The following is a 13,186-nucleotide window of genomic DNA, read 5'->3' as shown; positions in this document are numbered from 1 at the left end:
CAGGACTTCTAGGAATGTTCTTAGAAAGACAACAAAACCTTGCAGTCCATTCAGTTCTGTTACAGCAACTCCAGTGTAAATCATTTCAGTTTAAATCAAAGTAAAATAACTATTATTTAGTAGTCCATAAATATTTTGAAAATGATTCCTCAAAGTGATTGCCACAGTCAAGCAAAGGCAGAAGTGTCAAACTCAATCGCACAGAATCCAAAACACACCTCAGGTCGCGGGCCGAACAGGATAAACATTTATTGAACACTCTAAAACTACATTTTTAAAACTTTAAAAATGTAACTTTTTAATGTAACTATGAATAAAACAGGCAGGAATATAATTCCAGAATAAATAAGCTAAAACCGTAAATACCTTTAAATATTTTACTCTCCATAAAAATATATTTTGCCGAAATTACACAAGTTAGAAATAAACTAAACGTTAAAGGAAAAAAACACTTAAATTCTTTACTTTCATGTCGTTTTATATGAAAAAAATAAACTTAAAAATAGCCCAAAAGATTTTGATTTTCATAAAATAAATCCTGTTAAAATATCCAAATATAAACATGCTGCTGGACAATAAACAAACAAATCCTGCTTTTTGCTGTCTGGCTGTTTTACTCTGTTTTGCCTTTAGTTATTTGATCATGTTATGTTTATTTCTTTTTGCACCATGAGTGAGAGGAAGGGAGAGGATGATGACACCAAAGTGATGTAAATCGTGTGTTCCAAAAAGAATCATTAGAACTGATCTCTCAGCCACTAAAGGGTTGGAATAAATGTCTTCTTTGTCAAGTAAAGATTTTCTTTCAAACCCAGTTTGTGCCTTTGTTTTCTAATTCTCTGTTGGGGTGTGAAGTGGGGGCTGTTTGTTTTCTGGGCCTATAAATAAACCTTTTTTAAAGAAGAAAACTGCTAAGAAAACTGAAAGTTGAAATGATTCCATTTCAAATCTTTTGTAAAATCAATAAAAACTGAGCACTGGACTCTTTCAGGGAGAGTCTGCCTCAGGACAAACGCGTTCTTCTCAGGAAACTGAGGGAAGCGGAGCTCAACGGAGCTGCAGCAGCAGAGCAGGTGTCAGAGCTGCGAGAATCGCTCTTCAAACTGGGCTCTGGCGGGAGAGAAGTGAGGATTAAGTTTATCACCATTTTTACTAAACAAGTCTCTCTTTGACTGAATACGTCTGTTTTGTGTGATAAAAGCTGTCTGGTTCTGCGTCCTCAACACTGGTCCACCAGAAGGAATTGCTGCTGCAGAAACTGAAGATATTTGAGGCAACAAGCCGAACGCTGCGCCTCCTTCTTAGAGAGCAGTGGGAGTCCCAGGTATTCCATCCGCCCGTCCCTCACCAAATTTCACACTTGGCACAATGCAGTCCGGAATGTTCCGTTCTCCTGCAACCTCCAAACTCAGACTGATCCATTATTATCCTTTTTCCTTTAAACACGTGAAGAGAGCAGTGATTGTGTTTAAACCATCATGGCAGAGTGAGTGTTGTGACGTCTTCCTGTATCTGTGCTCTGAGCAGACGGATTCAATCCAGCAGTGGCAGCAGAGAAAAGCCTTCCTCAAGAAGCTGGAGGACACGGAATCACAAAACACTGTGAGTTTAAGAAGACACTACAAAATCGACTCCAGTTCACTAAAAATGCTGGACAAATGTGTAGCAAGAGACATTTCAAAAACTCTGATATTTGAATTTTTAGGAAGCATCTTTGCTTCTGATGAGATACATCAACAGGGAAATTTGAACAATGCAGAATTTTAACTGCTTTTTTTAAAAGTTTTTTTCTTTTTTACTTTCAACCAACTTTTATTTAAAAAAAAAAAAGGTAACAAAAAGACATGAAAACGGAAATGCATATTTGCTTGGTTTGGGAAAACAACAGAAATACAGTTTGTCTAACATTTCTTTTTAAAGTGAGTCCTCAAAGCCGTCTGAATGACTGCATGAATACAAACGGCCCTTTATAAATGGATATCTGGAAGTATTCATGCTTGTTAGTAGATGTTTTCATTCTGATGTGACGTGTAAGTCGAGCTCGGTTGTTTTCCCTTTGCAGCTTCTTGTGGAAAAACTCCAAGAGAAAGACGAGGAAGTTCATCAGCTCAAGAAACTTCTGGAGGATGTAAAGGTACAACCTGCAGCTGCTTTGACTGATACTTCCTTTTGTTCCAGTTTCCGTCATCGGTCTAAAATAGTATTTTGATAAGTTTCCCCATCACTCTGTTCTAAAACTACAGGAAAACGCCAAGAGCTCCACTGATTTGACCAAAAGTTTGGAGTCAACAAGAGCTCAACTGCAAAGACTGTTACGCAGCAAAGAGGCTGAAAACAACCGTCTTACCGTCCAGATAAAGGTCCGTCATGAGAGACCTCTGTCAGTGAAGTTTAGTATTTGGACTTTTTTTGTTCTATTTACCGGTGCGCTCTGACATGGGTCCAGAACCTGGAGCGGGCAGCACTCCAGCAGAAGGTAGAGATGGAGCGGCTGACGGAGCAGCTGGCAGAGCTGAAGCAGCAATCCGGCGCCGACCGCGAGGCCCTGAAACGAGCGACACGAGCCCAGAAACAGCGAGCTGAGCACAGCGAGGCCACCGCGGGGCAGCTGAGCGTCCAGCTGCTGGACATGGTCGGATATGTCACACAGATGTGTTCACCTTTGGCACAGCACTGTATCTGTGAACCCCTTTCACTAAAACGGTTCGTTAACAGGAGAAGCAGGTTGAGGAGGCCTTATTAGCAGCTGAGAGCTGGCAGAGCCGGCATGCAGAGGAAGCAAAAGAGAAGAGGAAACTTGAAGTTGAACTCTCTCTGCTGAACAGGTAACTCCTTCATGCATCTTGATTTAGCTCAATTTCTGAGGTATGTTTTTCTGAATGGCATCAAGGGAAGATTTAAAGGATACCGTAACCAAACTCTAAATCTACTTTTTTTTGGTTGTTGATTTCTATAAATGAGGCTTTAAAAGTGCTGTCTGTTGGTCATTGCCAAATTAAAAAAATAAATAAATAAACAAACTTGCTTAATTGTTGAAAAAAACATCAAAAACCGTCTGTGTGCTGCCCCCTACAGGTTGAATCAAGGTTTTACATTTGAATTTTGTGATTGGTCAAACCATTTAAAGTACAATGTCATTTCAGAAGTCTCTCGTCATGATCTGCAGCTCCAGTAATGATAACAGTCCTGTTCCCAAGCCCCACCCCTCTGACTGGATTTTTACATTTAGGCTGTGGGCGGAGTCAGCCTCTAACTTCCCTGTTTGGTTACCCTTTAAGGACCAAACTCCAATGAAAATTGTGCTTTTGTTGTTTTCAACATATTCTAGTGGCATTTTTCTGCTGATGGAAGACATTTTTAAAGAAAATTAAGCATAAAATTACATTTTATTCAAATTTTTGGAAATCAAATCAAACAAATGGGCATCTATTTGTCGACAATTAGATCCATTTAGGCCTTCATTTTCCTTGTCTTCATTTTCTACTTCTAAACCGTATGACTGAATAGCTCCAATCTTGCTCGCTGTTTTGTTGCTGCAATAAAGTCAATTTGAAGGTTTGATGGTCTTTAGGCTAGCGGGAGAACTTGTAAACAAATAATTGGGGGCGGGCCTACTCCACGCCACAACTCAAATTTCTGACATCTGCCGCTCTGCAGAAACTATGTCCTAGAAAAACACACGTTTTGAGATTTTTCCTAAAAACAGCATAATCATAATTTAAATAAGAATGAAAAGCTCTTAAGATACATTAACACATGATCAGAGTTAAGCATTTTTATTTAAACATTAACACAAAAAAATGTTTAAGCGATTCCTAAAAAACATAAATCCATTTTGCTGTTGTTCACTGTTGTTTACATGTTTGACTCTTTGCAAAACATGTTTCAAAGAAAGCTAATTTCAGAGAACTGAAAGGACCAAATAATTCAAAAAGTCATTTTTTTTTCTTTCAATAAGATTTGATTGTTTTCAGAATCCTAATTTGACTTAATGTTACTTGAAATCAACAAATGCAAATCCTAAAATCAGTCTCATGTAAGTAATTCAAAATGATTTATTAGACTGGAATTATAGTGAAACTTATTTATGACAAAATAAGTAGCTGAACCTAATTTTAGTAGAAAAATCTTGCAGTTTATGTGACAGCTCCACAGTCACTAATCCCGTACAGATGATGTCTTAATTCAACAAATTTGTGTGATAAAAGCCGTCTAACAGAGCTGACGGAGCAGCTGCAGAGTACGGAGGACAAAAGCAGGGCGGAGAGAGAGGCGCTCCTGGATCGCATGCATCAAATGACCACGGAGAGCACCGCCGTCAAACTGGAGAACCAGGCTCTCAAGGTGAAGCCGTCTGCTTGTTTGTTAAATGAAAGTCTCCTTCCTACTTTCATTATTTGCTTGATTAAATTATTTCAGATCAAACGGATGAGCTGTCCGCCTAACCCAATAAAACATGACACATTAGCTGATGTTGTTTGTTCCTCTTAGGACACAGCGTCTGCAGTGGAGGACAGGCTGGCCCAGTCTCAGTCAGAGCTTCAGCAGGTTAAAGCCTCCATCAAACAGTATGAAAGTCTGCTGGACAGCTACAAGCTGCAGGTATGTGGAGTTTATTAAAGTCCCACTTCCATCATCTTTTGATCTATATTCAAAGCACTCCCAGTGGTCATATAATTATAATTATACTGTTTTTAAGTCAAAATGAAAAAAACTCTGTCATTTTCTAGGACATTGTTTCTCCAGAGCTGCAGTAGCTCCTTACAAATTTGTCTCTGAAGTGTGGTGTGAGCAACTCCGCCACCCCTCTTCCCCTCTCTGTTCAGGAGCAGGGAGCTTACGGCCTGCCCCGCCCGGCATATGTTCTATGTCATAAATATGTCCTTTTTCAAATGGCATTTTTTTCCATTTGCTCCTGATTTACAACGGTTTAAGAAAGAAATCCTCAGAAATGCCATTTTAAGCTTAATTTTCTTTATATCCTCAGAAAAAACACAATTTTCATCAGACTGGGTCATTAAATTAAGAGAATCTGGCCAGAGAGAAAAAATATGGCGCTCAAAAATTAATAGCCAGAAGTCCGGAGCCGGCCTAAAAAACATAATTTGCGCCGAAAATCATTGGATGGAAGTCCTCGACCGGGAACCCCCCGTTGTAAACATTCAAGCATTTTTTTTACCTCTGACATACTGCAACTGCTTATGTGATCAACTGATTCACAGAGAAAAAAAATGGCATTTCATTTTTTCTCTGGAGGTAAACGGGTGTAGTTATACAATTTGAACACTTGTTAATACTGTCCCATTTGAAGCTCATCTTTCAGTTTCTGTCAGACAGTTACAGTTTATTTGCATTTAAAAGCTGATTGTTCTGAGTGTTTAAAATATTAGTTTTGAACAGGATTCCTAAAGTTTAACAAATTTCCGCTTACGCAACAGACTAAAGTTGTAACATTTCCACTTGCGGCTAGAGATTGTTTGTGGCGCCATCTTCCATGTGACCAGAGGCCCCTCCATTAAAGCACTCCCACTCTGTCTGTAGTCATACTGAAGGTCAAGTGTTAAACACTCGCCTCCTCCAGTTGTTTTTCTTTCTGAACTGACTGTGTGCAGGTCGTGAAGACCCGGGCGGAGGCCGATGAGTATCGTGCTAAGCTAGCTCAGGCAGAACAGGGAGCCCAGGCAGTGAGGAGGGAGCTGCAGCAGGAGATCGAGCACGTGCGCAGGGAGCTCCTGGGCCAGTTGGAAGAGCTGGAGCCTCTTCCAGACGCCCTTAAACGCTCCCAGCAGCAGCTGCAGGAGGCCCAGGACAGAGCACACGCCCAGGAGAGACAGAACATGGAGCTCATCACCACCCTGACAGATCTGAGGTTGAAGGTGAGATTAGACACATTTAACCTTAAAGGAATTTAAAAAAATGCATGATAGTGGAAACTGAACTCAACCTTCATCCTCAAGAATGTCTCTTGATTTTTGTGTAAGATGGAGACTAAAAGCAGCCAAGTGGAGCATTTCAGACAGAAGAACCAGGTTCTCCTGGAGGAGAACAGGAAGCTTCAGCAGCAAGTGGAAACTTTGGAGAGGTGAGTCCACCTCCTACAGACCACAAACCCCGACATTTATCTGATGCACTGTTTTCTTCTTTATTTATTTCATTTAATAACAATACATAAAGTCAACATAATACAAAATGAAATTATAACATTAATAAAATAAAAGATTTAGAAAGACAAAAACCTGTATTATCTGCCCCTATTGCTAAATAAAGCATAACATAATAAAGCATGAAACTTTATTAGCCTAGATAGAATACTACGGTATTTAAATAAAGTACATGTAAAGGGTAACCAAACCCTAAATTAACTGTCTTTGCCTTTTGACCTCTATAAATCGGGCTTTAAAAGGGCTGTCTGTCATTGCCAAATTTTTAACAAATTACATAAAAATTGCAAATATAGTGTAAAACTATGTGCTTCCCCCTACAGGTTAAATTGAGGTATTACAGTTGAATTTTGTGATTGGTCAAACCATGTCAGTTTTAGAAGTCTAACATCATGATAAAAAATGTCTTGCCCCCAAGCCCCGCCCCTCTGACTAGATTTTCACATTTCGGCTGTGGGTGGAGTCAGCCTCCCACTACCCTGTTTGGTAACCCTTTAAAGCAGTTTAAATTCTTCCTCTTTATTCCTTTTATCCTTTTTGGGGGGCAGAAAAAGTCGGTAAAAATTTTATTTAAATCCTGGCCATCATCCATATTTTAAACTTTTATAGAAAAACATTAAAAACATCACAAGCAGGAAGGACACATATGATAGTTAAAACCAGCCATTGCGAGTTACCAGCAATAACATATAAAGGATCGAAATGTGTTATAAAGTCTTCTGCTAGTCTCCATTAGTTTAATTTATTGTTATTTATCGACCTAAACTACATAAATGCTGGTGGTGACATGAGACAACCTCGCTTGTGACATGTATCCATAGAAATTATACTTCTGTACATTTCTTATTATTTTCTACATATATTTATTGCACCAACGAATTTTTACCTAGTTTTTATATAAAATGAACATTTTTGCTTTTGATATCAGCTATGTTTAAAAAGTTATTAGTGGGCTCTTCAGTAAGTGAAGAGCACATTTGTGGTCATAACTGATCATAATTATGGTCACATAACAGAGATGAACTCTATTTAAGCATTGAGACAGTATAATGAAATATTATACAAATGTCTATACTCTTTTCATCTAAGTCCCTGAGAACAAGAGCAGTGATAGCATTACATCTGCACCTGACAAGCATGTTGGAGCCAGATGATGTCTGTAAGCAGTGATAGGTCCGAGTCGCTCTGAGTCATCAATTCTATGGAAACCACTCTTGCCAATCAGGAGCAAGCTTGTTGGAAGACCACACCCCTACAACTTGAAAGCAGACTCTGGAGAATCTGTCAATCAAACATTGAGGCATCTGTTTGCTTACTTACACCACAGAAAAAAATGTATTAAAAAATGTAGGATAATCAAGACTCAATGAAAGTCTATGGCATTTCGGCTTCTTGAAGCCAGCATGTACTTCCTGTTTGGAACGTCAGGAGAGAGAGGTCACACAGTGCAGTTCTCATATACAGTCAGTGACATTTATACAGAAGCTACCAGTACCTGAGGGCATGCATACTGTATATTTAAGCCACCCCTCATCATTGTTACTTGTTTCTTTCCAATTTTTTCGATCAATCAGAAGGATGGATGAGACTGCCACTCAAAACAGTGACCTGATAGCAGTCGTCGCCAAACGCGAACAGACACTTCACAGCAGTCAGCTCTGTCTGGAGGAAAAAACAAGAGAGTGTTCCCTGCTGAGCCGTAAACTGGAAGAGTCTGTGGATGACGCTCGGCAGCAGGTGAGTCTAAGACTTAATACCAGAGCTAACAAGTTAAACTGAAGATGTAGTTCATTGAGGAAGAAGCCTTACTGAGGGCTGTCCGGTCTCTGTATGACCGGAGCAGGAGTTTGGTTCGCATGGCCGGCAGTAAGTCAGACCTGTTCCCGGTGCATGTTGGACTCCGGCAGGGCTGCCCTTTATCACCGGTTCTGTTTATAGTCTTTATGGACAGAATTTCTAGGCGCAGCCAGGGGCCGGAGGGGATCTGGTTTGGGGACCACAGAATATCCTCTCTGCTCTTTGCAGATGATGTTGTTTTGTTGGCTCCATCGAGCCAGGACCTCCAGGATGTATTGGAGCGGTTTGCAGCCGAGTGTGAAGCGGCCGGGATGAGGGTCAGCACCGCTAAGTCTGAGGCCATGGTTCTCGACCGGAGAAAGGTAGTTTGCCCTCTCTCGGTGGGTGGAGTGCGCCTGCCTCAGGTGGAGGAGTTTAAATATCTTGGGGTCTTGTTCACGAGTGATGGAAGATCGGAGCATGAGATCGACAGGCGGATTGGAGCTGCGTCCGCTATTATGCGGTCGCTGTACCGGTCCGTTGTGGTGAAAAGAGAGCTGAGCCAGAGAGCAAAGCTCTCAATTTACCGGGCGATCTTCGTTCCAGTACTCACCTATAATCTTGAGCTTTGGGTCGTGACCGAAAGAACGAGATCTCGACTACAAGCGGCTTAAATTAGTTTTCTCCGCAGGGTGGCTGGGCGCTCCCTTAGAGATAGAGTGAGAAGCTCGGTCACCTGGAGAGAGCTGGGAGTAGAGCCGCTTCTTCTCCGCATCAAGAGAAGCCAGTTGAGGTGGTTCGGGCATCTGATCCGGATGCCTCCTGGACTCCTCCCTAGAGAGATGTTCCGGGCATGTCCCACTGGGCGGAGGCCCCGGGGAAGACCCAGGACACGCTGGAGAGACTATGTTTCTTGGCTGGCCTGGGAACGCCTCGGGGTCCCCCCAGAGGAGCTGGAGGAAGTGGCCGGGGAGAGGGAAGTCTGGGCATCTTTGCTTAGACTGCTGCCCCCGCGACCCGGTCCCGGATAAGCGGAAGAAGATGGATGGATGGATCTATTACTGACATACGTCAAACTGTGCTAGAAGCCATTCCAGATGTTCTGAAAATGACTGTGAGACCTCCTTCTGAGTTTTGTCACAATTTGTGGACGTTAATTTTTATTTTTTTTGTAGGTTCTGGAACTCGTTACCTCTGAAAGGCTTGCTTTTTGAAAATGCTTGTTTGTGTGTGTGTGTGTCTGCGTGTGTGTTTTCATGTAGTGCGGTACTATGGCGAGAAAATAGTATCATTCCCACTTGTGCATGCGTAATTGTTGATTTGTGCGTAACTTTGGAGTTGTGCGTGTGTAATTCTTGATTGTTGCATAACTTTGGATTTGTGCGTGTGTAATTCTTGATTTGTGCGTGGTTAATTCTTGGGTCCGGCGCCATCTGTTATCCCCTGTGACCAAGAGAAAGAGCTCCGTGTCGGAGGCGCTGTCAGGGGAGGGGCTTCAGAGAGGACGTGTTCTGTTCTGGAAAACATCTTTATTTAAAGGGATATGTGTTTTGAAAATGCTTATTTAGACTTTTTTGTTTTAATTATTAGGCATATCTGTTTAAGAAAGTGTAAAAATATGAAGTTTCACCACATAATACTCACAATCTCAGTTCAAAGCAGCTCACAAGAACACTCTGATGACCCAGCATTCTAGCAGCATTTAAATGCATCACTTGCAGATTAATCTTTTCTTTCATGGAGACACCGAAAGAGCCTTAAAAAAAAGATTTGTGTTTAAATGTTGTTTTGTGTGTGCGTAACAAGAGATTTGTGCGTAGTTTTAAAAGATTTGTGTGTGTAGTTAGTTTCAAGCTGTTGTAATTTTAATTTGTGTATGTAAAAATTGTATTTTTTTTTATTTGATAAGTTTTGTACTTATGCACAAATGTATTGTATGAGTTACAAATCAAGAATTACGCACGCACAAATAGGATTGATACTGTTTTCTCTCCATGTGGTACTGTTCATTTAAGGAATATGCCAAAGGTGTAAATATTTGTTAATCATTATTTGAAAAAATTATTTTCTTGTCAACAGATTGCAGAGACTAGAGAGCGTTCCACCACCAAAGAACGCTCCATGCAGAACAAGATCCTGGAGCTGGAGACCCAGCTCAGCAGGATAACCTCTGAAATCACTCAGCTCAGACGCAGCAAAGAGGAGGTGTGGACCTCAATTGTTCACATAATGTGTAATTAGTCTCTGAACATTTCTTTAAAGATATATATATAATTTTGTAGGCAGAAAGGCGGTACCAGAGCCGACTGCAGGACATGAAGGATCGCCTGGAGCAGTCCAATGGAACCAACAGAAGCCTTCAGAACTATGTGCAGTTTCTCAAGGCGTCGTACACTAATGTATTTGGGGATCCACTTCTCTCTAGCACTCTGCGAGCTCCATCACCTTTATGATTCCCCTCCTGTGAATAAAGCACACTTTGAAACGTGAGCAGGTTTTTGACCGTTAGTACGTAAATGAAGAAAATCTGGATCTGAAGGGTTTTTTGTAGTTGTTTTTTTTTTTACAGTATTAAGCCTTAAATTATTTAATTTGCTTTTTTAACTGAAAATATCTAAGAAAATTGTATTAAGGTGCTTAAGACCAGTTGAACATTTTAAGTTATGTGTGTTTGATGAAGAACTTAAAGACCAAAATGACCACAAACTATTCCTTTTACACTTTTTATACTGAATGCTTTTATTTTGCAAGTACTTTTTTGGTAAATCTGTCATGACCATGGAGACAAAAGTACAGTTTTCTTTGTTTTTAAGATAAACACATTAATTATTTTATGCATCATCACCTACATTAGCAAATAATCACAACATTAATTTTAAATGTTTTGTCCTGCAGCAGACTAAACTTTTCATCTTTTATTTTTGCAGATTACTTCCTTTCACCATCCATTTATCAGATGTTTACATGTTCTTTACTAAATACAATGGAAAGTATTGGTGCTAACTGAGACTTGATAACTTTATTGTGCACATAAAAGTTTCTCCCCTAACACAACAAACACATTGTGTTTTCATTTTCTTTAAGGGCGCTACACTCGGACAGGTTTTCAGCCAAAGGTTCCTGATAGTGTTGCATCATGTTTGGAACAAATAGTTGAAATAAATTCTTTTGGAAGTTGATATTTATGGGTGGATTAAAGTCTGCACTATTATTTGGTTTGATGCCATTTTATGTGAAAAAAACTTTGATATCTGTTTAAAGTAGTGTTATAAAGCTGTAATTAGCAGTGAGATCATCAAAGATTTTATTAATATTTGAACAATAGTAATAACGTTTGAATTTGTGGAAGAAAAAAATAAGATTAACTCAATTCTTTTTTTACAGTGATAAAAATATTAATGTTTTATTTTACTTACAGATTATCTAATAAATCTGTAATTAGACCTAATTCACTACATTTTACATTTTTCTGTTGACATAACATATTTTTAAAATAACTTTTCTATGTTCATTCTATTACAAGTCCCATTGTATTGTAAATGTCAGAAATATATGATATCTAATGTAACCACAGGACTTTCTCAGCTATTGTGTAATAAAGTTTTATTCCAATGTTTTTTAAGGTTTGAGGTGTTTCAAAGTCTAACAAGATAAACCCCAAAATGTCTTCAAAAAAATAAAAAACTGTTATTAAATGTTGGTTTTCAAAAATGTTTGATTAAATTGATGCAAAGTCAATGAGTTCTAAGTATTGAACTTTTGGAGGTTTCGTTGATATAACATTTTATTTATTTAAGAGCATTTGGTGCTTTGATTTTAAACCACATAAAGATACTTTGAGAATTCCTGGCTGGTTGAAGACACAGATCAGCTGATTCCCAAATCCGCTGTGTCCCGAGGAAGTCAGCTGATGTGACTGAACACAATCTTTCAGATAGATGAAAAAAGACTTAGCCACTGTTGAAGTGGCTAAAACTGAACTTTGAAGCAAAATATAATAGTTATACAGAATTTAAATCCATCATGAAACCTGTTTCCAGGCTGATATAAAATTAATTCATTAAAATAAATTTGTTACTCGTTAGATTACTTATAGGAACAGTGAAACAAATGTTCAAAATTGCTTATATACAATTTTACTATATTTTATAGACCTTTTTGTTTGTTTTCTGAATATTTGTCAAGTCTTCATTGGAAGCAATAATCAAGTGAAACATAAATTGCCAGAAAAATGCAAAAAAGACAAAAACAAGAACTAAATATGAAGAAAACAGAAAATAGTATTTTAGTCCTCTTGAAAATTTAACATATTTCCAACTAAAGTTGCAATATTCTAAGTGTGAATTTTTTTAACTATATATATATGTTCATTTATTATATCTATAGTTAATGTTTATTTACAGTTTTTATATTCCAAAACTCTTTGTCTGAGTGAGTAGGAGGGGCTTAATTGAGGTGTCGGCCATTTCCGGCGTTCATCGGTAGTTTCCGTACAGCTGCAGAAAATTACGTCACGTTTGCGAGAAAAAAACAGCAGAGCAGCTCGACCCACTCTCGTTATCGTCGCCGTCAAACCCATCGCTGTTAGCGCTGTCACAAAAAGATTGAGGTACGAAACGGACTTTTTGTTGTATTCATTCGTAAACGTAACGCTGCGTATGGGATGGACTGGGCTTGTCTTGCATTTATCTTGTTTGATTATTGATTTTTTTAGCCGCTACAAATCTGTTAGCTACTTTGCTAACGCTGGCTAGCTGCAAACTGGGTTATATTATACTCTTTAAACATTGTTGCCGTATGTTTTTACAATAAAAAAATATCTACGGAGTCTTTATTTTTGGTTTAAAGCTGAAAACGCATATTACACATAAACGAATTTTGTTTATTCGATGGGATTTATGTTTTAACTTGATTTTATGCTAGTTTCAATAAAAAAATACACATCATTTGCTCAAAATGGTCCACTTAGTAGGATTTTTTTATGTAGTTGATGTTGAAATACTTTTAATAGTAACGACGTAAAAACAATAATGAATCATTACATCGATTTGGTCAGCACTAACGGTTGAATGGCCTCATTAATCCAAATGTCTGATTTCGCATAAAAATGTTGCTAAAGTCTACCCGCTTCCATTTTGCTTTTATTCCTTGAGTGAAATTTCAGTGTAAAGTTATATTTTGCACAAAGGTTTGAAAATAAAACGCTACCAAAAAGCCAGGGCTACAGCAGGGCTAGGTTAGCTTAAACA

The 13,186-nt window shown here is 38.8% G+C and overlaps 2 protein-coding genes across 6 annotated transcripts in view; both read left to right on the top strand.

Moving 5' to 3' along the window:
- The window catches only part of odf2a (outer dense fiber of sperm tails 2a), a 15,344-nt gene extending 4,869 nt beyond the window's left edge, over window positions 1-10,475 (top strand). Inside the window, exons 6-19 of one of the 2 annotated variants that reach the window (XM_024264800.2) lie at window positions 992-1,124; window positions 1,202-1,324; window positions 1,528-1,602; window positions 2,063-2,134; window positions 2,244-2,360; window positions 2,447-2,632; window positions 2,716-2,825; window positions 4,209-4,344; window positions 4,492-4,602; window positions 5,613-5,876; window positions 5,982-6,082; window positions 7,736-7,898; window positions 10,017-10,142; window positions 10,220-10,475. In XM_024264800.2, the coding sequence (XP_024120568.1) occupies window positions 992-1,124; window positions 1,202-1,324; window positions 1,528-1,602; window positions 2,063-2,134; window positions 2,244-2,360; window positions 2,447-2,632; window positions 2,716-2,825; window positions 4,209-4,344; window positions 4,492-4,602; window positions 5,613-5,876; window positions 5,982-6,082; window positions 7,736-7,898; window positions 10,017-10,142; window positions 10,220-10,390 (1,888 nt within the window). In that variant the 3' untranslated portion in view covers window positions 10,391-10,475. Of the gene's footprint in view, window positions 1-991; window positions 1,125-1,201; window positions 1,325-1,524; window positions 1,603-2,062; window positions 2,135-2,243; window positions 2,361-2,446; window positions 2,633-2,715; window positions 2,826-4,208; window positions 4,345-4,491; window positions 4,603-5,612; window positions 5,877-5,981; window positions 6,083-7,735; window positions 7,899-10,016; window positions 10,143-10,219 lie in introns of both variants that reach the window. The other variant, XM_024264799.2, reaches the window with a different exon arrangement.
- A 1,916-nt stretch (window positions 10,476-12,391) lies between these two features.
- Window positions 12,392-13,186, top strand: part of sptan1 (spectrin alpha, non-erythrocytic 1) — a 33,042-nt gene continuing 32,247 nt past the window's right edge. For all 4 annotated transcript variants that reach the window (XM_024264787.2, XM_024264786.2, XM_024264785.2 and 1 more), the window contains exon 1: window positions 12,392-12,546. The gene's annotated coding sequence lies outside the window, so the exon portion shown is untranslated. The remainder of the gene's footprint in view (window positions 12,547-13,186) is intronic.

This window comes from Oryzias melastigma, linkage group LG12, assembly GCF_002922805.2.
Source record: "Oryzias melastigma strain HK-1 linkage group LG12, ASM292280v2, whole genome shotgun sequence".
NCBI lineage: Eukaryota > Metazoa > Chordata > Actinopteri > Beloniformes > Adrianichthyidae > Oryzias > Oryzias melastigma.
This window is presented reverse-complemented; position numbering and strand designations above follow the sequence as displayed.